Source organism: Heptranchias perlo, chromosome 44, assembly GCF_035084215.1.
Source record: "Heptranchias perlo isolate sHepPer1 chromosome 44, sHepPer1.hap1, whole genome shotgun sequence".
Taxonomy (NCBI): Eukaryota; Metazoa; Chordata; class Chondrichthyes; order Hexanchiformes; family Hexanchidae; genus Heptranchias; species Heptranchias perlo.
Genome location: NC_090368.1, coordinates 157,878 through 184,104, shown reverse-complemented (window position 1 = coordinate 184,104; position 26,227 = coordinate 157,878). Strand labels below are relative to the sequence as shown.

Here is a 26,227-nt window from a genome sequence, read left to right as displayed (position 1 = left end):
ATTTAAAGTACTTGGCTAGACTATGAATTATTAAGGTAGGCTCTGCTCAGAGCCAATTCTTGGGGCCCCGGGCACCATGATCACTCGAGGCCCCTCCATACTCCATCTCACAATCCATTAAGACACAAATGTATAGCAAAACACATGAAGAAATTGGCTCCAAGGAACAATTGAGAATGAGAGCTCCCAGGGAAACCATTTTTAAGATAATGAACGCAACTGGAGTTTTCTTAGAATCATAGAATCTTACAGCACAGAAGGGGCCAATCGGCCCATCATGCATGTGCCGGCTCTTTGAAAGAGCTATCCAATTAGTCCCACTCCCCCTGCTCTTTCCCCATAGCCCTACATTTTTTTCCTTTTCAAGTATATATCCAATTCCCTTTTGAAAGTTAATGGTGAATCTGCTTCCACCGCCCTTTCACATCATTAACAACTCACTGCATAAAAAAATTCTCCTCATTTCCCCTCTGGTTCTTTTACCGATTGTGCCATCCCAACTACCAGCCCAGCTCACTCAATTCAGACCAGAGATCAAACCCAAGACCTACTGGTCTGCATGGCTCAGTACTAGACTAGGCAGTGCCTTTACCCACTCAGCTATCAAGGGAGCTGCTGCAGTTTTTCATACAAACTGTCCTACTAGGTCAAAAGGCATCTGCAGAATGAATAATGGCTATTTTAACCAATTACACAATGGAACAATCCATTGAGAATGGGGGAACCAACAAAACTGCCAATTTAGAATGCTAGTCAGAACATGTCAAAGTTTGTTGGTGATTAAACATTGCTGAAATAAATTCAAATACATACAATCTGACTGTTCTAATTTGAATACACAGTGAAGTAAACATAGAACAGAATCATAGAAAGGTTACAACATGGAAGGAGGTCATTCGGCCCATCAAGTCCACGCCAGCTCTACGCAAGAGCAATCCAGCTGGTCCCACACTCCCACCCTACCCCCGTATACATATCCTCCCCCAAAAAATTACAACAACTGAGAAGGTGGCAAGCTACTTATTCTCAATCTCATGCCTATGATGCTCCGCAACCATTGAGGTAGTCAACAACATCCACCTAAACCAAGATCAGGAACCTGCAAGTATGGGGAATTTACAGGTATTATCCAGAACATAGCAAGATTACTAATGCAACAGGGAATGAGGGTTATCGAGACATCAATAGATCGGTTTGATGCATTTAGGGTTCATTCCAAACTTTATATGGTCATACATTCTATAAAATGCTTAAGGAAAATTATATCCAATTAGTAAAATTTGGACTTTAGTGCTGTGGCAAAAACGAACCTTTCATCTTGCATTAAACAGGAAAAATATTTGAACTGTTTCTTTAACAAAGTGAACGTGTTTTGAGATAACATGCAAGCGATCTTTCCTTACTAAACTTCAGATGGAAACTGGAACCAAGCTGTCTATAAAATGCAGGCAGTTTCTTTGATCTACTGACTCGCCAAAATTCAGAAGTTTTGTCCAAGAGGTAATCAGATTACACAAGGTCAAAGCATTAATAGATACAAAGCCTAAATAAGGTGTGACCAGCATCTTGTCAAGTGATTCTATGCATAGGATACACTATAGTGTCTTTGAACTTGACTGATTGATGGCTCTTTATTTAACAACTTGAATTTAGACAGCGCCTTTAACCTGGAAAAATGTGCCCTGGAGCTTTGGAGGATCAATCAGACAAAAATGGACGCTGAGCTAAAGAAAGTGTTCTTAAGAGGGGTGATCAAAAGCTTGGTTTAAGGAGGGTCTTAAAAGAGGAGAGGGAGGTGGCAGGTTTAGAGAGGGAATTCCAGAGTATGGAGCCAGGATGGCTGAAGGCATGGGGGGATGCAGAGGCCAGAATTAGAGGAATGGAGAGTGCTGTTGGGTTGGGGTTGTAGGGCTAGAGAAGATTAGAGATAGGAAGGGGAGAGGCCATGAAGGGACTTAAACACAAGGATGAGAATTTTAGGAAACCGGGAGACAAAGTAGGTCAGTAAGGACAAGAATGATGGATGAGCGGAACTTGGTGCAGGATAGGACATGCGCAGCAGAGCTTTAGATGATTTAAGTTAACCGAGTGTGGAGGGTGGGAGGCTGGCCGGGAGAGCATTGGAACAGTTGAGTCTGGAGGTAAGAAAGGCATGGATGAGAAGATGGGCTGAGGCAGAGTGGAGGCAGGTAACGTTATGAAACGGAAGTAGGTAGCCTTTGTGATAGAGAGGATATAGGGTTGGAAATAGGACATCAAAGCTGCGAACAGTCTGTTTCAATCTAAGACAGTGGCTGAGAAGGGAAACTGCACCACAGAGGTCATTCATGACTTTGATTAGGGCTGTTCAGTTCTGTGGCAGGGTGGAAACCTGATTGGAGAAATGGGGACAGATTTGGGAAGAAACAACACATTCAAGGACATTGGCAAGGAAAGAGGTTAGAGACAGGACAGCAGTTTGCAAGGACAAAGGGGTCAAGGGTAGGTTTCTTGAGGAGGGGAATGATAACAGAGGTTTTGAAATGGAGGAGAACAGTACTTGATGAGAGGTAACCATTTGCATCAGCTAGCACAGAGGCCAGGAAGGGAAATGTGGTCAGTAGTTTAGTGAGAATGAGGTCAAGGAAGCAGGAAATAGATCTCATGGACAAGATGAGCTTGGAGAGGGCATGAGGGGAGATAGGAGAGAAACTAGAGGATGCAGAATCAGGGCTAGGGCAAGGGGAGCCTGGGGAAAATTTGGTTGTGTGGGCAAGGGAAAGGAGAAGGGGAGGGGGGGGGGGGTGGGCAGCAGAGTGCAAAAGACAAAGCTGAAGCGTTTGCAACCATCTTCAGCCAGAAGTGCCGAGTGGAAGATCCATCTCGGCCTCCTCCCGACATCCCCACCATCACAGAAGCCAGTCTTCAGCCAATTTGATTCACTCCACGTGATATCAAGAAACAGCTGAGTGCACTGGATACAGCAAAGGCTATGGGCCCCGACAACATCCCGGCTGTAGTGCTGAAGACTTGTGCTCCAGTACTAGCCGCACCTCTAGCCAAACTGTTCCAGTGAAGCTACAACACTGGCATCTACCCGACAATGTGGAAAATTGCCCAGGTATGTCCTGTCCACAAAAAGCAGGACAAATCCAATCCGGCCAATTATCGCCCCATCAGCCTACTCTCAATCATCAGCAAAGTGATGGAAGGTGTCGTCGACAGTGCTACCAAGCAGCACTTACTCACCAATAACCTGCTCACCGATGCTCAGTTTGGGTTCCGCCAGGACCACTCGGCTCCAGACCTCATTACAGCCTTAGTCCAAACATGGACAAAAGAGCTGAATTCCAGAGGTGAGGTGAGAGTGACTACCCTTGACATCAAGGCAGCATTTGACAGAGTATGGAACCACAGAGCCCTAGTAAAATTGAAGTCAATGGGAATCAGGGGGAAAACTCTCCAGTGGCTGGAGTCATACCTAGCACAAAGGAAGATGATAGTGGTTGTTGGAGGCCAATCATCTCAGCCCCAGGACATTGCTGCAGGAGTTCCTCAGGGCAGTGCCCTAGGCCCAACCATCTTCAGCTGCTTCATCAATGACCTTCCCTTCATCATAAGATCAGAAATGGGGATGTTCGCTGATGATTGCAATGTTCAGTTCCATTCGCAACCCCTCAAATAATGAAGCAGTCCGAGCCCGCATGCAGCAGGACCTGGACAACATCCAGGCTTGGGCTGATAAGTGCCAAGTGCCTTGACATTCAACAGCATTACCATTGCCAAGTCCCCCACCATCAACATCCTGGGGGTCACCATTTCCCAGAAACTTAACTGGACCAGCCACATAAATACAGTGGCTACAAGAGCAGGTCAGCGGCTGGCTATTCTGCGGCGAGTGACTCACTTCCTGACTCCCCATAGCCTTTCCACCATCTACAAGGCACAAGTCAGGCGTGTGATGGAATACTCTCCACTTGCCTGGATGAGTGCAGCTCCAACAACACTCAAGAAGCTCGACACCATCCAGGACAAAGCAGCCTGCTTGATTGGCACCCCATCCACCACCCTAAACATTCACTCCCTTCACCACCGGTGCACTGTGGCTGCAGTGTGTACCATCTACAGGATGTACTGCAGCAACTCGCCACGGCTTCTTCGACAGCACCTCCCAAACCCGCGACCTCTACCACCTAGAAGGACAAGGGCAGCAGGCACATGAGAACACCACCACCTGCACATTCCCCTCCAAGTCACACACCATCCCAACTTGGAAATATATCGCCGTTCCTTCATCGTCGCTGGGTCAAAATCCTGGAACTTCCTAACAGCACTGTGGGAGAGCCTTCACCACACGGACTGCAGCGGTTCAAGAAGGCGGCTCACCACCATCTTCTCAAGGGCAATTATGGATGGTCAGTAAATGCTGGCCTCGCCAGCGACGCCCACATCCCATGAACAAATAAAAAAAAGAGGCAGCTGAACAGATGGTCTTAGTCTTAGTGAGAAAGAAGTTCACGAGCTCTCTTGTTGTTGGAGGTGAGAATGGAGAGGATAACAAAGAGGGATTTAACAAGATGGTTGACAGTGAGAAAAGAAGCTGGGGGTTATCTTTGCTCTCTAGGACAATCCTGGGGTAGTGACCAACTTTGGCAGAGGAGCGTGGGGCCCAATAGCATTTGGTGTGGCCGAGTCTGATCTGATGATGGCTGGCTAAACCAGTTGTTTGCCAGATAACTCCTGTGCCCCTTGGAGTTTAAAGCACAAAGATGGGGGCCATGAGGGGAGAACGACCAGGATGGGTGAGAGTAAAGGTTTTACTGCGGACAAGGGCATCAAATGTGGAGGTGTGGGAGTGGTTGAGCACATTGGCAGCCGCAAAAGTATGGTGGCGAATAGAAGACCAAATGCTAAGGAGATGGCGCTTAAAAGTGCAATAGTAAGTGACTTGGGGGAAGAGTTTTCTCCGAGGGGCGGACATAGAAGGAAATGGTTGGAGATGGAGTTTTGTCTGAAATGTACACTGCAAACTTTCCTCATTATCCTTGGTTTAGTTTTCAGAATTGGCACTTGACTTAGTGGGCCAACATATGAATCAAGTCACCCATGTACAAGCTGTGCATCAGCAAGTCTACAAAAGTCCGTTTCATCAAATAATTTCTCCACTCTATTTAACGGTTATTAGTTATGGTAATTGTGTTTTTCTCTTGGTCAGGAGGAAATTTTGTGCTCATCAAGATTACGGATAAGAAGTGGTGCACCCAGTGTCGGCATAATACAGCAGACAGTTTTGGCTTAAAGCTGCCTCAACCTCAATCATAGAATGGTTACAGCTCAGAAGGAGGCCATTCGGTCCATGCCGGCTCTTGTAAGAGCAATCCAGTTAATCCCACTCCCCTGCTCTTTCCCCGTGGCCCTGCAAATTTTTTCCCTTCAAGTAATTATCCAATTCCTTTTTGAAAGCCACGACTGAATCAGCTTCCACCGCCTTTTCAGGCAGCGCAGTCCAGATCATAACTACTCACTGCGTAAAAATGTTTTTCCTCATGGCGCCTTTGGTTCTTTTGCCTATCACCTTAAATCTGAGTGCTCTGGTTCTCGACCCTTCTGCCAATGGGAACAGTTTCTCTTTATTTACTTTATCTAAACCCGTCCCAATTTTGAACACCTCTATCAAATCTCCTCTCAACTTTCTCTGTTCCAAGGAGAACAACCCCAGCTTCTCCAGTCTATCCATGTGACTAAAGTCCCTCATCCCTGGAAACATTCTAGTAAATCTTTTCTGCGCCCTCTCTAAGGCCTTCACATCCTTCCTAAAGTGCGGTACCCAGAATTGGACACAATACACCAGTTATGGCCCAACCATAAAGGTTCAACATAACCTCCTTGCTTTTGTACTCTATGCCTCTATTTATAAAGCCCAGGATCTCGTATGCTTTTTTAACCACTTTCTCAACCTGCCCTGTCACCTTCAAAAATTTGTGCACATATACCCCCAGGTCTCTCTGTTCCTGCACCCCCTTTAGAATTGTACCATTTAGTTTATATTGCCTCTTTCTGCCAAAATGTATCACTACGCACTGCTCTGCATTAAATATCATCTGCCATGTGTCCGCCCATTCCACCAGCCTGTCAATGTCCTCTTCAAGTCTATTACTATCCTCCCCAATGTTTTACTACACTTCCAAGTTTTGTATCATCTGCAAATTTTGAAATTGTGCCCTGTATACCCAAGTCCAAGTCATTAATATATATCAAGAAAAGCAGTGGTCCCAGCACCAACCCCTGCGGAACCCCACTGTACACCTCGCTCCAGTCCGAAAAACAACCATTCATCACGACTCTCTGTTTCCTGTCACTTGGCCAATTTTGTATCCATGCTGCTACTGTCCCTTTTATTCCACAGGCTTCAATTTTGCTGACAAGCCTACAAAGTGGCTCTTTATCAAATGCCTTTTGGAAGTTCATATACACATCAACCACATTGCCCTCATCAACCCTCTCTGTTACCTCATCAAAAAACTCAATCAAGTCAGTTAAACACGATTTGCCTTTAACAAATCCGTGCTGGCTTTCCTTTATTAATCAACACTTGTCCTAGTGACTAATTTTGTCCCGGATTAACGTTTCTAAAAGGTTCCCCAACACCAAGGTTAAACTGACCGGCCTGTAGTTGTTGGGTTTATCCTTACACCCCTTTTTGAACAAGGGTGTAATTTGTGCAATTTTCCAGACCTCTGGCACCACCCCCGTATCTAAGGAGGATTGGAAGATATTTTTTTATTAGTTCATGAGATGTGGGCGTCGCTGGCGAGGCCGGCATTTACTGCCCATCCCTAACTGCCCTTGAGAAGGTGGTGGTGAGCCGCCTTCTTGAACCGCTGTAGTCCGTGTGGTGAAGATTCTCCCACAGTGCTGTTAGGTAGGGAGTTCCAGGATTTTGACCCAGCGACAATGAAGGAACGGCGATATATTTCCAAGTTGGGATGGTGTGTGACTTGAAGGGGAACGTGCAGGTGGTGTTGTTCCCATGTGCCTGCTGCCCTTGTCCTTCTAGGTGGTAGAGGTCGCAGGTTTGGGAGGTGCTGTCGAAGAAGCCTTGGCAAGTTGCTGCAGTGCATCCTGTGGATGGTACACACTGCAGTCACAGTGCACCGGTGGTGAAGGGAGTGAATGTTTAGGGTGGTGGATGGAGTGCCAATCAAGCGGGCTGCTTTGTCCTGGAGGGTGTCGAGCTTCTTGAGTGTTGTTGGAGCTGCACTCATCCAGTCAAATGGACAGTATCCCATCACATGCCTGACTTGTGCCTTGTAGATGGTGGAAAGGCTTTGGGGAGTCAGGAGGTGAGTCCCTCGCCGCAGAATACCCAGCTGCTGACCTGCTCTTGTAGCCGTAGTACTAATGTGGCTGGTCCAGTTAAGTTTCTGGTCAATGGTGACCCCCAGAATGTTGATGGTGGGGGATTCGGCGATGGTAATGTCGTTGAATGTCAAGGGGAGGTGATTAGACTCTCTCTTATTGGAGATGGTCATTGTCTGGCACTTGTCTGACACAAATGTTACTTGGCACTTATCAGCCCAAGCCTGGATGTTGTCCAGGTCTTGCTGCATGCGGGCACGGACTGCTTCATTATCTGATTATGGCCAGCACTTCTGCAATTTCCACCTGTAATTTCCTCAACAACCCAAGATGCATCCCATCCGGACTTGGTGACTTATCTATTTTAAGTACAGCCAATCTTTCTAGGACCTCCTCTTTATCAATTTTTAGCCCATCCAGTATCTCAACTACCTCCTCTTTTACTGTGACTTTGGCAGCATCTTCTTCCTTGGTAAAGGCACATGCAAAGTACTCATTTAGTACCTCAGCCATGCCCTCCGTCTCCATGCGTAGATCTCCTTTTTGGTCCCTAATCGGCCTCACCCCTCCTCTTACTATCCGTTTACTATTTACATGCCTATAGAAGACTTTGGATTCCCTTTTATTTTAGCCACCAGTCTATTCTCATACTCTTTCTTTGCCCCTCTTACTTCTTTTTTCACTTCTCCTCTGTACTTTCTATCATCATCCTGACATCTGTAAGGTTGATGATACAAGTACCTTATTTGACTCGGGACACCATCACAACCAAGCCCTATTCTGTCCTCACCCAATGTCCATGTATACACATTTTTGCAACAGGGAGTGCTGAACTGTGATCTGGACAAGACCCCTGGCCAGTATCTTCCACTAAGACCAGTTCACATCGGCTCATTACAGATATGGGATCAAACCTAGGACCTTTCTGGTCCAAATGGCTCAGTACAACACTACATCTTTCACTTATCTACCAAGCAACTGTGGAGAAGAAGGGACAGGAGGGATGGAATTCATCAGGGCAATTTTTTCCATTTTCTACAACAGCCTTCCTTGTAGTCTGTGAGTGACTACGACATTTTGTCTTGGAGGCTCATACCCAGTCAGAAATGGGTTAAATTAATTTTGAATAGGGTCTTTATAGCTAGAAAACAGAGACTTTCATCCATCTGGCATCTACCCGACAACGTGGAAAATTGCCCAGGTATATCCTGTCCACAAAAAGCAGGACAAATCCAATCACAATTACCGCCCGTCAGTCTATTCTCAATCATCAGCAAAGTGATGGAAGATGTCGTCGACAGTGCTATCAAGCGGCACTTACTCACCAATAACCTGCTCACCGATGCTCAGTTTGGGTTCCGCCAGGACCACTCAGCTTCCAGAACTCATTACAGTCTTGGTCCAAACGTGGACAAAAGAGTTGAATTCCAGAGGTGAGGTGAGAGTGACTGCCCTTGACATCAAGGCAGCATTTGACCGAATGTGGCACCAAGGAGCCCTAGTAAAATTGAAGTCAATGGGAATCAGGGGGAAAACTCTCCAGTGGCTGGAGTCATACCTAGCACAAAGGAAGATGTTAGTGGTTGTTGGAGGCCAATCATCTTAGCCCCAGGACATTGCTGCAGGAGTTCCTCAGGGCAGTGTCTTAGGCCCAACCATCTTCAGCTGCTTCATCAATGACCTCTCCTCCATCATAAGGTCAGAAATAGGGACATTCGCTGATGATTGCACAGTGTTCAGTTCCATTCGCAACCCCTCAGATAATGAAGCAGTCCCTGCCCGCATGCAGCAAGACCTGGACAACATCCAGGTTTGGGCTGATAAGTGCCAAGTAACATTCGCGCCAGGCAATGACCATCTCCAACAAGAGAGAGTCTAACCACCACCCCTTGAAATTCAATGGCATTACCATTGCCGAAGCTACCACCATCAACATCCTGGGGGTCACCACTGACCAGAAACTTAACTGGACCAGCCACATTAGTACTATGGCTACACGAGCAGGTCAGAGGCTGAGTATTCTGCGGTGAGTGACTCACTTCCTGACTCCCCAAAGCCTTTCCACCATCTACAAGGCACAAGTCAGGCGTGTGATGGAATACTCTCCACATGACTGGATGAGTGCAGCTCCAACAACAATCATGAAGCTCGACCCCCTCCAGGACAAAGCAGCCCGCTTGACTGGCACCCCATCCACCACCATAAACATTCACTCCCTTCACCACCGGCGCACCATGGCTGCAGTGTGTACCATCCACAGAATGCACTGCAGCAACTCGCCAAGGCTTCTTCGACAGCACCTCCCTAACCCACGACCTCTACCACCTAGAAGGACAAGAGCAGCACCAACACCACCTGCACGTTCCCCTCCAAGTCACACACCATCCCGGAAATATGTCGATGTTCCTTGATCGTCGCTGGGTCAAAATCCTGGAACTCCCTACTTAACAGCACTGTGGGAGAACGTTCACCACACGGACTGCAGCGGTTCAAGAAGGCGGCTCACCACCACCTTCTCAAGGGCAATCAGGGATGGGTAGTAAATGCCGGCCTCGCCAGCGACGCCCACATCCCATGAACGAATAAAAAAAAATATCAGTCTGGTCTGCAGGAAATTCAGGTTCCAGAGGTGAAAGGTTAGGGTGCTAACTTACTACGGCACTCAAGTCTCTAAAATCAATTTGAAATACTCTGACATGTCAATAGATTATGCGCAAAAGTAAGTTAAAATACAGATCCTTCAAGCTCTTCTTTTCCAGCCAAACAAAAAGCAAATCTCGAGGGAAGTGGTGGGTATAGAATGCTGAAGCAGAGAAAGACCTTGAACCGACAGCAAAACAAACTCACAGGTTACGCCAGCAGAGAAAACTAGCACTGAAACCAGAGCCGTGCTATTCTTCAGTGCTGACAGACACATTTCTGCTGTTAACCAGCTTTCATGGAGAACTGGGCAGCTGTTTTTGCCAGGAAAGACTTGAAAGGTTTTAATACGTTTCGAATAGTTTGATTCGCAACTTGACTGTAACCTTTTCCTGCCAGAATTCAAAGAGGCTGGTTATAAGTAACTGAGTATGCTCCATATGGCTAACAACTAATCACAGTCAAGTAATAGTAGAGCAATTATAAAAATATTGCATTTTACAATCTCTTTGACTCTCCCCTGCTACCTTCAGAAACTGTGATATCTGGGCTAGAGGTGTAGGAAAATCAGCAACAAGCATTTCTCCATTTGGGGAGAGGAGGGGTTACGTTACTTCAAGCCACACTTTGTAGTAGTCTACTCAAGAACAACACTGGCACAGCTCACCTGCCCAGGAAGAATGTATATATAGGAGGGGGAAAAAAAAAGAGAAAAAGAAAAGTTGAAGGAAAAGGGATATGAGCACATAGGATTTGGACTACTTCTTGTGTGAGTGTGAGGATAAACACCAACAACCGACTGGTTGGGCCAAACACCATTTCCATGTTGTAGTTTCTGTGCTGGCTCTTTACTAGAGCATTCCAAACTCCGTGACCTTCCTATAACCCAGCATCTCCTCTGCTTCAAATATTTATCCAAATTTACCTTAAAAAACACCTCAATTACTCCCAATGGCAAAGCATTCCATGATTCAATCACTCTTAGTGACAATTTTAAAAATTGATACCCCCTTGTCACTGTCTCCCCATCCAGTGGAAATAGTCTTTCCCTGTTCACTATCAAAACCTTTCTTAATCTTAAAAACCTCTACTAACTCTCCTCTTACCTTCTGTGTTCCAATGGAAATAGATCCAGTATCTCATCATAACAATAATTTCCCATCCCTGGCATCAACCTGGTGAATCTACGCTGTGCGCTCTCCATGGCCTTAATGTCTTTCCTATAATGGCACACCCAAAAATGCTCAGTACTCTAACTGTGATCTAGCCAATGTGTTGTACAAATTTATTGCTTCTTTACTCTTGTATGTCCCCATTTTTAAAACTCAAAATGCTTTGGCCTTTAGTATAGCTTTACCTATCTGCATTCCTACTTTCAGGGACTTGTGCATTTCAACCCCGAGGTATCTTTGATCATCCACATCCTTCAGTGTCTTTTCATTGAGTGTACACTCCATTTCCTCGTTTTCTTGCTCCTTAAATATTTTACCTCTGAGGCCTTCGTCCAATTCTCCCCCTGCTCCGAGACCTCAGTCCAATTCTCCCCCTGCCCCTGAGGCCTTAGTCCAATTCTCCCCCTGCCCCCGAGGCCTTAGTCCAATTCTCCCCCTGCCCCCGAGGCCTTAGTCCAATTCTCCCCCTGCTCCGAGACCTTAGTCCAATTCTCCCCCTGCCCCCAAGGTCTTAGTCCAATTCTCCCCCTGCTCCGAGACCTTAGTCCAATTCTCCCCCTGCCCCCGAGGCCTTAGTCCAATTCTCCCCCTGCTCCGAGGCCTTAGTCCAATTCTCCCCCTGCCCCCGAGGCCTTAGTCCAATTCTCCCCCTGCTCCGAGACCTTAGTCCAATTCTCCCCCTGCCCCCGAGGCCTTAGTTCAATTCTCCCCCTGCCCCCAAGGCCTTAGTCCAATTCTCCCCCTGCTCCGAGGCCTTAGTCCAATTCTCCCCCCTGCTCCGAGGCTTTAATCCAATTCTCCCCCCTGCTCCGAGGCCTTAATCCAATTCTTCCCCTGCTCCGAGGCCTTAGTCCAATTCTCCCCCTGCTCCGAGGCCTTAGTCCAATTCTCCCCCTGCCCTTGGTCTCAACGCCCCATATGCAGCACCATGGGAGATCAACCAGAACCAAATAATTTAGTGAAGCATGCAGCATCGCTTAAATAGCTGAATTTTCAGATTACTGAACCCTAGAATGAACAACTTCCTGGTTCAGAATGTGTTCAGCATCTAGCTCAGTTACATGTTGGTACCACAATTAAATAATTCAGGTTTTATTAATTAGCATGTGTCAGTTCCCTTTCAGAAAGGTGTCTCACGACAACAATTCAACAGCATTGTGTACTGGAAAACAACTATGACAAGTGCATTTATAATGGGCTTGTCCTACTGGGCACATTATCTCCTTGGCTGTTGGTAGCATTCCTGCCTCTGTCATAAGATTAAGGGTTCAAACCCCAGACCAGGACTTGGTCAATGCAGTACAGTGATGAGTGGGTGCTGTATAGCAGGAGATGCAGTTCTTTGGATGAGACCAATGCCCAATTTCAGTGATGCAAAGGGATTTTAAAAGATGACATGGCGCTGTTTGAAGAGCAGGACGTTCTACCCATGTTCAGTATCAATATTCCTCTCTTGACTAATACTACCAAATATTGATCAATTGGTCATTCATCTCACGGTTGCTGTGGAGCATTGCTGGCCCAGAACGGCTGCTTTAATGCCACTACACTTTAAAAAGTAATTTTGTGAAGAATGGAGATATTTTAAGTGAAAGGCATGGTTATAAAATTCACAGTTGAGATATGTACTTACTTGTAGTCGCCCATCCAGTGTCCGCTGGATTGTTACGCATTTGCTGGGATGTGCTCCGTTGGTTGTAATGGCAGTAATCAGCGAGTCCAACTCGTCTTTCTTTTCTTTAAGCTTCTTCACTAAACTCTCAATGGCGCGCTTGGCAAAGGTCTCATTCTCCCCACCTTGCCGGTGGCACATCAGGCTGTGCACGATGCTCAGGCACGCATCATTGCTGGTGGGAGGATTCAATGACATACTGCAGCTTGCCCCTGTAGCAAGCCAGAAAACGAATGTTGCTTAGACAAAGTTCTAGAAAACATCCACACCCATTACAGTCAAACCAGTCTTATATGTATCAGCTTGGCTCAGTCGGTAGCACTCTTGCCTCGAGTCAGAAGTTGTAAGTTCAAACAACAACTTGCATTTATATAGCATCTTTAACGTAGTAACGTTCCTGTCAAGCGCCGTGGGACGTTTTATCAGACAAAAATAATTGACACCGAGCCAAAGAAGGAGATAGAAGGACAAGTGACAAAAAGCTTGGTCAAAGAGGTAGATTTTAAGGAGTGTCTTAAAGGAGAGCGAGCTGGAGAGGTTTATGGAGGGAATTCCAGAATTTGGAGGAATGCAGAATTCTTGGAGGGCTGGAGGAGGTTATAGAGATAGGGAGGGGTGAGGCCATAGAGGGCTTTGAACATAAGGATGAGTATTTTAAAATCGAGGCGTTTGGGGATTTGGAGTCAATGCAGGTCAGTGAGCACAGGGATGATGGGTGAACGGGACTTGGTGCAAGTTATGATACGGGCAGCAGAGTTTTGGATGGGCTCAAGTTTATGGAGGGTGGAAGACAGGAGGTCAGCCAGGAGAACACTGGAATAGTCGAGTCACTGGGGTTAACAAAAGCATGGAAGAGGGTTTTAGCAGTAGATGGGCTAAGGCAGGGGTGGAGACGGCCAATATTACAGAGGTGGAAATAGACGGTTTTAGAGATGGAGAGGATATGGGATCGGAAGCTCAGCTCGGGGTCAAATAGGACGCCAACATTGCGAACAAAATATATTAAATCACAACTTCAGATATAGAAACATAGAAAATAGGAGCAAGAGTAGGCCCTTCAGGCCTGCTCTGCCATTCAAGATGATCATGGCTGATCATCTAACTCAGTACCCTGTTCCTGCTTTTTCCCCATATCCCTTGATCCCTTTAGCATTAAGAAATATATCGATCTCCTTCTTGAATACATCCAATGATTTGGCCTCCACTGCCTTCTGTGGTAGAGAATTCCACAGGTTCACCACCTTCTGAGTGAAGAAATTTCTCCTCATCTCAGTTCTAAATGGCATCCTCCGTATCCTGAGACTGTGACCCCTGGTTCTGGATTCCCCAGCCATCGGGAACATCCTCCCTGCATCTACTCTGTCTAGTCCTGTTAGAATTTTATATGTTTCGATGAGATCATCTCTCATTCTTCTAAACTCTAGTGAATATAGGCCTAGTCAACCCAATCTCTCCTCATACGTCAGTCCTGCCATCCCAGGAATCAGTCTGGTAAACCTTCGTTGCACCCCCTCCATGGCAAGGACATCCTTCCTCAGATAAGGAGACCAAAACTGCACACAATACTCCAGATGTGGTCTCACCAAGGCCCTGTATAATTGCAGTAAGACATCCCTGCCCCTGTACTCAAATCCTCTTGCAATGAAGGCCAACATATAATTTGCCTTCCTAACTGCTTGCTGCACCTGAATGCTCGCTTTCAGCGACTAGTGTACAAGGACACCCAGGTCTCATTGTACCTCCCCTTTTCCCAATCTATCACCATTCAGATAATAATCCGTCTTTCTGTTTTTACAACCAAAGTGGATAACCTCACATTTATCCACGTTATACTGCATCTGCCATGTTCTTGCCCACTCACCCAACTTGTCTAAATCACATTGGAGCCTCTTTGCATCCTCCTCACAGCTCACATTCCACCCCAGCTTTGTGTCGTCTGCAAACTTGGAAATGTTACAGTTAGTTTCCCTCATCCAAATCATTGCTATATATTGTGAATAGCTGGGGACCAAGCACTGATCCCTGCGATACCCCACTAGTCCCTGCCTGCCACCTGGAAAAAGACCCGTTTATTCCGACTCTGTTTCCTGTCTGTCAACCAATTCTCAATTTTTTTTTTATTCGTTCACGGGATGTGGGCGTCGCTGGCAAGGCCGGCATTTATTGCCCATCCCTAATTGCCCTCGAGAAGGTGGTGGTGAGCCGCCTTCTTGAACCGCTGCAGTCCGTGTGGTGACGGTTCTCCCACAGTGCTGTTAGGAAGGGAGTTCCAGGATTTTGACCCAGCGACAACGAAGGAACGGCGATATATTTCCAAGTCGGGATGGTGTGTGACTTGGAGGGGAACGTGCAGGTGGTGTTGTTCCCATGCGCCTGCTGCCCTTGTCCTTCTAGGTGGTAGAGGTCGCGGGTTTGGGAGGTGCTGTCGAAGAAGCCTTGGCGAGTTGCTGCAGTGCATCCTGTGGATGGTGCACACTGCAGCCACAGTGCGCCGGTGGTGAAGGGAGTGAATGTTTAGGGTGGTGGATGGGGTGCCAATCAAGCGGGCTGCTTTATCTTGGATGGTGTCAAGCTTCTTGAGTGTTGTTGGAGCTGCACTCATCCAGGCAAGTGGAGAGTATTCCATCACACTCCTGACTTGTGCCTTGTAGATGGTGGAAAGGCTTTGGGGAGTCAGGAGGTGAGTCACTCGCCGCAGAATACCCAGCCTCTGACCTGCTCTCGTAGCCACAGTATTTATATGGCTGGTCCAGTTAAGTGTCTGGTCAATGGTGACCCCCAGGATGTTGATGGTGGGGGATTCGGCGATGGTAATGCCGTTGAATGTCAAGGGGAGGTGGTTAGACTCTCTCTTGTTGGAGATGGTCATTGCCTGGCACTTATCTGGCGCGAATGTTACTTGCCACTTATGAGCCCAAGCCTGGATGTTGTCCAGGTCTTGCTGCATGCAGGCTCGGACTGCTTCATTATCTGAGGGGTTGCGAATGGAACTGAACACTGTGCAGTCATCAGCGAACATCCCCATTTCTGACCTTATGATGGAGGGAAGGTCATTGATGAAGCAGCTGAAGATGGTTGGGCCTAGGACACTGCCCTGAGGAACTCCTGCAGCAATGCCCTGGGGCTGAGATGATTGGCCTCCAACAACCACTACCATCTTCCTTTGTGCTAGGTATGACTCCAGCCACTGGAGAGTTTTCCCCCTGATTCCCATTGACTTCAATTTTACTAGGGCTCCTTGGTGCCACACTCGGTCAAATGCTGCCTTGATGTCAAGGGCAGTCACTCTCACCTCACCTCTGGAATTCAGCTCTTTTGTCCATGTTTGGACCAAGGCTGTAATGAGGTCTGGAGCCGAGTGGTCCTGGCGGAACCCAAACTGAGCATCGGTGAGCAGGTTATTGGTGAGTAAGTGCCGCTTGATAGCACTGACGACGACACCTTCCATCACTTTGCTGATGATTGAGAGTAGACTGATGGGGCGGTAATTGGCCGGATTGGATTTGTCCTGCTTTTTGTGGACAGGACATACCTGGGCAATTTTCCACATTGTCGGGTGGATGCCAGTGTTGTAGCTGTACTGGAACAGCTTGGCTAAAGGCGCAGCTAGTTCTGGAGCACAAGTCTTCAGCACTACAGCTGGGATGTTGTCGAGGCCCATAGCCTTTGCTGTATCCAGTGCACTCAGCCGTTTCTTGATATCACGTGGAGTGAATCGAATTGGCCGAAGACTGGCTTCCGTGATGGTGGGGATATCGGGAGGAGGCTGAGATGGATTATCCACTCGGCACTTCTGGCTGAAGATGGTTGCAAACGCTTCAGCCTTGTCTTTTGCATTCACGTGCTGGACTCCGCCATCATTGAGAATGGGGATGTTTGCAGAGCCTCCTCCTCCCGTTAGTTGTTTAATTGTCCACCACCATTCACGACTGGATGTGGCAGGACTGCAGAGCTTTGATCTGATCCGTTGGTTGTGGAATCGCTTAGCTCTGTCTATAGCATGTTGCTTCCGCTGTTTAGCATGCATGTAGTCCTGAGTTGTAGCTTCACCAGGTTGGCACCTCATTTTTAGGTACGCCTGGTGCTGCTCCTGGCATGCTCTTCTACACTCCTCATTGAACCAGGGTTGATCCCCTGGCTTGTTGGTAATGGTAGAGTGAGGAATATGCCGGGCCATGAGGTTACAGATTGTGCTGGAATACAATTCTGCTGCTGTTGATGGCCCACAGCGCCTCATGGATGCCCAGTTTTGAGCTGCTAGATCTGTTCTGAATCTATCCCATTTAGCACGATGGTAGTGCCACACAACACGTTGGATGGTGTCCTCAGTGCGAAGACGGGATTTCATCTCCACGAGGACTGTGTGGTGGTCACTCCTACCAATACTGTCATGGACAGATGCATTTGCGACAGGTAGATTGGTGAGGACGAGGTCAAGTAAGTTTTTCCCTCGTGTTGGTTCGCTCACCACCATGCCAGTATATTCCCCCCAATCCCATGTGCTTTAATTTTGCACACTAACCTCTTGTGTGGGACCCTATCAAAAGCCTTCTGAAAATCACCGACAGCATGAATACAGCAACAACTAGGAAGACAGTGAAGAAAATAGACATGGGCGGAAGGAGCTTGGCCGCTGAGGACTGGGGTGAGGGAAGGACAAATTATATAATGTGCAACTCAAGCGTGTATGTTGAGAGAGGGTCCTTATGGAAGAGTTTACTGACTCAGGAATACTTTAATATACAAGATTAAGGTAATGACAAAATTACAATGCAAGTGGCAATCTTCAACGTATATTGCTGAAAATAAAATGAAAAGGAAAATGTGACATAATAAGATAGGCAGAAGTTGTTTCAGGGAAAAAAAGTTAGCCATCACTGGCTTGTAAACAATCCTCCAGAAGACAGTTGTTGCTAACTTGTGGAGCTGTCAGTTGCCATTTCATTTCGAACAGAAAGAATCGTTACATCTCATTACTCACAGCACTAGACCCACACAAGCACGCACATCACCTATCAGGGACCAAACCAACAGCTACTTAAAATCAACCCGAGATACATTCTGAATCATGGAACGATCCATTGACTCCCAGAGCAAACTGCCTAATGTGGCTCACTTTTATGCCACATTAGTGTTCCAGACATCTGGGTCTTACCCAGCTGGTGCCACCACCATAGTAAGCTTGCTGGATTTGCCACGGCAGAGGCCCGGGAAGACCCAACAAAAACAGGTCTCCCAGCCGAAAGCTGTGTGAAACCAAAAAGTCAGGAACCAGCAACATCAATATCGTAGAAAACCAATAAAGAAAGCAACTGAAGACATGGACTTGCATTTATCAGTCTCTCAGACACAAAGTGCTTCAGGCACAATGAATTACTGTGAAGTGCAGTGACTTTTGTTATGTAGACAAATGTGACAGCCATTTTGCACACAGTGAGATTCTACAAACAGCAGTGAGTTAATGGGCCAAAAATCACTCCCGAAATAACGGAGGAGCTCAACAGCACTCTCAGTTTTTAAAATGGTGAATTAAAGGAGCAAATGTTTGCACATTCGCAATGAAACACGGAAATCCAGAACTTGCTCCTAGTGATTCGCCGGCGATATGACAGCTTCAAATTAAAGGGCCATCGCACACTGCAATCAGAGAAATCATTGAGAATGAGCCAAACTGCTTATCTGCCCAGCTGGAACGTAATTACGTCACCAAATGGGTACGCTTGAAAATACCAGGTCTAAACTAAGTTTTAACAGCGCAATTAGTCTTAATGACTGCCAAACAACTAAAAATTAACTTTTAAAAAATGTGAGTCTCATATTACTTCCTTATTTTAGTAGTTTTTGGTCATTAAATTTTTTTTTAATTAAAAAAAAACTTTTCCCTTCTGTCTCTAATTTAATTCAATTATTTCTTTGGCATTTTATAAAAAAAACATTTTATTTACAATGACATACAGAATACTAACTTTAAATGAATGAAGTCTGCTTGCCAGCTTGAGCAATGCAGCCTGAATCTGTGGACGTGACTTCTCTTCCTGACAGACTTTTCCAGCCGCGCGGCAACTCACGCTACTCATAGGACGGGTTGATAGTGCACATTTTGTTTAAAGTTCAAATTCAAGTGATTCAACGCCACAGAGCCCGCAGTAAGTATTTTCATTAATTTAATTCGCAGGAGCTGAGGTGAGCATTGCCTCACTGCTCTGTGCAATTTCTGGCCCAATGTGTTTTTAGTGGTGTTGGTTACAGGAAGAACTGGGACAACTCCATGCTCTTTTTTAAATAGTGCCATGGAATCTTTACAGCCCACCTTAACCACTGAAAAAGGTAGACTGTACTTGCTTTTATGTCTTCTTTGAAGCACTGCATAATGCAGCATTCTCATTCCCACGTGGAAGTGTCTGCATGCATTATGTGGTCAAGTACCAGGAGTGACCGATCTGAATTCATCAGTACTTCACTGTAGGGTTGTGCAGCTCAAAGTACTCTCTACAGACACAACCCAAGTTTCGACACACACAACCATAATTGTACTGCTGTCTTTTCATCCCCCACCAGTTCAAGTGGGCATATGAAAATAACCAACCATTATCACTCTATTGAAATCCTAGTGATAACTTTGATTTTGTGTGCTGGGCTGGTTACAACATTGGCCCAAATCTTACTGGAAAATAACAGTAAGCACGCCGTTACTAATGCGCAAATTGGCCAGCAAGTTCAGGCAAAAAAAGAGATACGCCGCGAGTTGTGAATCACCACAACTTACTGGTCGATTTACGCCACTCCACCATTTGCCTCGCATAAAGGGCAGCTCACCATCAACCTCCCTGTTATTATTTTTGAAGAACTTGCTGGATATGCACATTAAATTCGAAGAAAGTTGCAGCTGGTACTTAACAGCGCAAGCACCCTTTTAACTACGTGATAATTCTTAATGTAATGCCAATCAACCTCTCCGGCCCAGAAAGGGAACTACTTAAACAACTGAGTCTCATTCTCGCATGTAGTAAATTTTTTGAGATTTAAAAAATTTTTAAATTCAATTTTTTTTTCTTACTTTCCCTTTGGCTCCTTTTTCTCTCTGCCCAATCCAATCTTTCTTTCCTTCTTTCTGTACCTGATTTGACTCGAATTCACATTCCTTCTCTTCTTGTTCCTCGGTTTCTTTCTCAATCCTTAAATCTCACTGTTGAAGGAGATAGACTGTTGGTCCCGTCGTTCACTAAGATTCCAGAAGCCCCATTGCCCTCGCACTTGCAGCAACTTGTCGAGCTTAAGGGCGCAGGAAAAAGTCTAACTAATGGCGCAGGCCAGGAGATGCCCCACTGCAGCAAGATTTGGGCCATTTTCTTCCTACTCATACTCAGTAAAAAACTCAAATGTTGCCACCACATGGATTAGTTGAGGCGAATAGCATAAATGCATTTAAGGGGAAGCTAGATAAGTACATGAGGGAGAAAGGAATAGAAGACTATGTTGATGGGGTTAGATGAAGTAAGGTGGGAAGAGGCTCATGTGGAGCATAAACACCAGCATGGACCAGTTGGGCCGAATGGCCTGTTTCTGCTTTGTAATCTCTCTCTGTAAACAAAGTGTTTTAAGTTCACTAGCAAATAAATTAGAAAGGCTTCAAATCACATAGAAACGGTTATCAATAGGCACCAGCTGCTAGTAGGCCCCAATTCAAGTGTCAACTTTTCTTTCATATATCTCAGTGCCTTTCCTGACAAAGATATAAAGGAAAGGCTGAATACTTTCAGAACTTGCTATGCACCAGTTGCGAAGACAGAGTATCTAAACTGTGGCTAGTCATGCAGAACACATGCATATGATTCAGATTTTGCATGTCCCTAGTATCTGAGCTATAAATGTGCTGAAAATTGAATGAAAACTGTTTAATTGAAGCTCTGAGGTCTTCTGGAAAAATCCAAGAACTGGGGTAGTTTCCCTGCCCAAACCATCCTACAGGAGCCAGCACTCAATTTTCCCCAACTAACCCCACAGTACATACAGGAACCAGTGCCATGAGCCACACAAACAACATCCTAACCGTCCAAGCTGCTGCATTGTACCAAAGTGTCTACAGCTAAGGGCTGTATTATAGCGCTGCGTCCTTGCAGCTTGGTGAATGAACTCAAATACACATTGCACACTTTCCATGGAGCTCAAACTCAATAATGGTAGTCAACATATACAAAGCAGCCAGCGCTGAAGTGCTCCCAAATATATGAATCTGGGCAAGGTCCATAGGTAGAAAGGAGGGAGTCAAAATGTGGAGGCTGATGGTATGGAATTAATTCATAATTCGCAATGAATATACATTCCCTTGAGGAATAAAATCTCCTCAGGAAAAGTGATCCAACCATGGCTAACTAGAGAAGTTAAGGATAGTATGAGATTAAAAGAAGAGGCTTATAATGTTGCCAAAAAGAGTAGTAAGCCTGAGGATTGGGAGGGTTTTAGAAATTAGCAACATATGACCAAGAAATTGATAAAGGGGGAGAAAACTGAATGAGAGTAAACTAGCAAGAAATATAATAACAGATAAGAGCTTCTACAAGTATGTAAAAAGGAAGAGAACAGCAAAAGTAAACATTGGTCCCTTAGAGGCAGAGACAGGGGAAATTATAATGGGGACTAAGGAAATGGCAGAGACGTTAAACAAATATTTTGTATCTGTCTTCACAGTAGAAGACACGAAAAAATACCAGAAATATTGGGGAACCAATGGACTAGTAAGAGTGAGGAACTTAAAGTAATTAAGATTAATAAAGAAAAAATACTGGAGAAATTAATGGGACTAAAGCCCACAAATCCCCTGGACCTGATGGCCTAAATTCTAGGGTTCTAAAAGAGATGGCTGCAGAGATAGTGGATGCAAAGGTTGTGATCTTCCAGAATTCCTTAGATTCTAGAATGGTCCACGTGGATTGGAAGGTAGCAAACGTAACCCCGCTATTCAAGAAAAGAGAAAGAGAGAAAACAGGGAACTATAGGCCAGTTAGTCCGACATCAGTATTAGGTAAAATGCTAGAATCTATTATTAAGGACGTAGTAACAGGGCACTTAGAAAATCATAATATGATTCGGCAGAGACAACACAGTTTTACGAAAGGGAAATTGTGTTTGACAAATCTATTGGAATTTTTTGAGGGTGTAACTAGCAGGTACATAAGGGGGAACCAGTGGATGTAGTATATTTGGATTTTCAAAAAGCATTTGATAAGGTGCCACACAAGAGGTTGTTACATTCGGGCTCGTGGGATTGGGGGGTAATATATTTGCATGGATTGAGGATTGATTAACGGACAGAAAACAGAGAGCAGGAATAAAGGGCCATTTTCAGGTTGGCAGGCTGTAACTGGTGGGGTGCCACAAGAATCAGTGCTTGGGCCTCAGCTGTTTACAATATATATTAATGACTTAGATGAGGGGAGCGAGTGTAATGCTGATGTTTGCTCAAGTTTGCTGATGATACAAAGCTAGGTGGGAAAGTAAGCTGTGAGGAGGATACAAAGAGGCTGCAAAGGGATATAGACAGGTTAAGTGAGTGGGCAAGAAGGTGGCAGATGGGGTATAATATGGGGAAATGTGAAATGATCCACTTTGGTAGGAAGAACAGAAAAGCAGAATATTGGTGTGGGACTGGAGTCACATGTAAGCCAGGCCAAGTAAAGACGGCAGATTTCCTTCCTTAAAGGGCATTAGTGAACCAGTTCGGTTCTCGGTCTTATACATGCTTTTTTTTTGAAGGGATTAACTACTGCAGTACATTTTTGACAAGACATCACCATTAAATGGTTAACATATGCTGGGCAGTTAAGAATAAGAATGTACTACAGTATCATACATTCCAAGAATAAGCAGATTTCAACCAATTTGGTGAAATGCACAAACTATTTTTGTACAACATTTCTCACAACTACTTCACAGCACTGGCCGTTTCACAATTAGAATCATAGAATCATAGAAGTTTACAACATGGAAACAGGCCCTTCGGCCCAACATGTCCATGTCGCCCAGTTTATACCACTAAGCTAGTCCCAATTGCCTGCACTTGGCCCATATCCCTCTATACCCATCTTACCCATGTAACTGTCCAAATGCTTTTTAAAAGACAAAATTGTACCCGCCTCTACTACTGCCTCTGGCAGCTCGTTCCAGACACTCACCACCCTTTGAGTGAAAAAATTGCCCCTCTGGACCCTTTTGTATCTCTCCCCTCTCACCTTAAATCTATGCCCCCTCGTTATAGACTCCCCTACCTTTGGGAAAAGATTTTGACTATCTACCTTATCTATGCCCCTCATTATTTTATAGACTTCTATAAGATCACCCCTTAACCTCCTACTCTCCAGGGAAAAAAGTCCCAGTCTGTCTAACCTCTCCCTATAAGTCAAACCATCAAGTCCCGGCAGCATCCTAGTAAATCTTTTCTGCACTCTTTCTAGTTTAATAATATCCTTTCTATAATAGGGTGACCAGAACTGTACACAGTATTCCAAGTGTGGCCTAACTAATGTCTTGTACAACTTCAACAAGACATCCCAACTCCTGTATTCAATGTTCTGACCAATGAAACCAAGCATGCTGAATGCCTTCTTCACCACCCTATCCACCTGTGACTCCACTTTCAAGGAGCTATGAACCTGTACTCCGAGATCTCTTTGTTCTATAACTCTCCCCAACGCCCTACCATTAATGGAGTAGGTCCTGGCCCGATTCGATCTACCAAAATGCATCACCTCACATTTATCTAAATTAAACTCCATCTGCCATTCATCGGCCCACTGGCCCAATTTATCAAGATCCCGTTGCAATCCTAGATAACCTTCAATTAAAGCTGGCTATGTGTGGATGTGGCCTCCATAACCCTCTCTCCCTCAGCACTACCTCTTCTTTGAACTGTTACAGCTCGTGTATTAGCAGTGCAATTATGAACAAAACCTAGAAATAGTGGGGGGTTAGGCTAAAGTGAAATAGTTATTATAATTCCCAGAGTGTGACAGGGCAAAGCTTCATACGGTAAAGGTACACAGCAGCAAAAAGCATTTGACAGAGCTTGCAGCAGACTTCTGGCAAAATATTATACAAACAGAACTGCTGAACTCAGTTCCTGGTCCAAATCACATGTAAGTAACAGTTCAGTATTGAACTACTGCATCTTGATATTCGGTTTCAAAGTTCTATATACTGCAATTTCCTGTGCTACCAAAATCCTAATGTTATTCCTGTATTACCAGACTTGCATACCTTCAGTTGCTCACTCGAATTATCCTTTCACCTACATTATTCACAAGAAGTAACCTAAATATACAAACAGCATTAGAAAAAAAGAAGAAAAATCATTCAGTGGACATAAAGCATGACTTCAACTTCTGGCTGCCAACATTATAAACCAATTTAACTCTTGCACTACATCCTTATGCCTCCAAATTCAACTGCTGCCAGCACCTTGGCCAAAGGAAAGAATAATCCCTGGCGATGGAATTTCTGCACTGTCTGGCTCATTTCACAATACATCTGTAAATCCTATTGTAAACATCATAGAGGCTACAGGACACCAGTATGTTCAAAATTATCCAGGAGCCTACATATACCAGCAACTTACCCTCTAACTAGAAATGTCCTCTTCTCTCTGGATCCTGTCCAGCTCCCTTCTAAAGGGCTGCAGAGAATCCATACTCACTATGCTTTCAGAGGGTGAAGACTATGAAAAAAAATGACTTCCTGACATCTTACTCAACTCCTTGCCCAAGAATGTTATGCACATGCCTTGAAGCTCTACATCACCATCCATTTTAAATAACCTATCTAATTGGATAGAATCTAAATCCCTTCATGTTAAAAACATGCACAGGTTAATGAAGGACAGCCAGCACAGATCTGTTAAGGGCAAGTCATGTTTGACAAATGTAATAATTTTTGAAGCAGCAACCGATTGGATAGATAAAGGGAATGCAGCAGATCCAGTGTCTATGGCAGGGGTGTCAAACTCAATTTACATGCTGGGCCTGGTCCGGCATCCTGGCATTTGGCGTGGACCACATTCAGTCGAAGTTATTTGGGGTGGAAATTTAATGCGTTTTGGGCGTAAAACAGACACAATGTATACCAATTTCAGGGCACAAGGTCCTGCACCTAATCTGCGCGGCAACATATTAAATCCCATTTTTACAAAATATATTGGTCCTCACTATTTTTAGGTGCACCTGCGACTGCCTGAAATCAACATTGGATCAATTTAAATTTGCAAAGAAGGGTCCTGCATCTGTTTAGACCGATGTAAAAATCCCATAATACTATTCATACAAGAACGAGGATTTCTGCTTGTGTCTTGGCCAACGCTCTCAATCAACATCAAAAAAAGATTACCTGGTCATTCACCTCATTTGCTGTTTGTGGGACCTTAACATCTGCAAATTGGCTGCTGTGAAAGCCTATGTAACAGTGACTGTACTTCAAAAGACAGCCATTGTCAATAAAATGCTTTGGGATGTCAAGGACGTGGAAAGGCACTAGTCAAACTGTAAGGACAGCACCGTTACATGGAGTAATTATTCAGTTTATATGGTGGAGCTGCAGCTCTTTAATGTAGTCTCAATCATCCCCATCTCTCTATCAGGAACCCCTGAACCTAAAATATAAAAATAAACACTTCAGAATAGTTTTTCTGTGAAACTCAACCTCAAAAAAAGTCTAAAATTCATGCTCCAGTGTTTTAAGATCATTTGGAAAAACAGATGGTCAAAGCCTGAAGACAAACATGCTTCAACTACTTGTAATGACTGAATCACACCAATGTATGCTGGAATTTCTCTAGTGCACAAACTCAGACTGCAGTATCCTGGCAATTCCAGGCACCAGTGTCGCTCTTAACTCTCCAAGTGACAGATCCTAGAGAATACCAAATTCAACCCCATGGTTTTGAGAGAATGAAGCCTCAGAATAAAACGTTGATGAAGGCCATTTTATAGGTAAATGTAAACATGTTGTGAAATATGCACTTTCTGTGCCTTTATTATGTTGCAAGTTTTATTTGACACTGGAAACTTCAATTACTCAGGAAAAAATGGCAGGCAAAAGAATTTCGCTTATTATTTTGAAGCAATTGATTAGTTTGGTTTCTGTTTTTTTTCCTTGATAATCATACCACTTTCATAATATTTTTAAAAATAACTGCAGTTAGAAGCATGAAATAGTACAGTGGTGAGTACTGACAAAGACCTGACTAGAAAGGGTGGGGGCAAGAGAAACAAAACTACAAGCTGTATTTCTAACATGTTGAGTGGCCAACATCATCAGCACACTTCAGCCAAATGCCTGGGTTTCACTGGGCAGATAAGAGCCAGTCACTACCTTAATTTACACTCATATTGAATATAATTACAGGGATTTTCAGTGC

At 45.0% G+C, this 26,227-nt stretch overlaps 1 protein-coding gene across 2 annotated transcripts in view; it reads right to left on the bottom strand.

Moving 5' to 3' along the window:
- The window catches only part of smad10a (SMAD family member 10a), an 84,681-nt gene that overhangs the window by 44,493 nt on the left and 13,961 nt on the right, over positions 1–26,227 (bottom strand). For both annotated transcript variants that reach the window (XM_067975806.1, XM_067975808.1), the window contains exon 2: positions 12,784–13,034. In XM_067975806.1, the coding sequence (XP_067831907.1) occupies positions 12,784–13,020 (237 nt within the window). In that variant the 5' untranslated portion in view covers positions 13,021–13,034. The remainder of the gene's footprint in view (positions 1–12,783; positions 13,035–26,227) is intronic.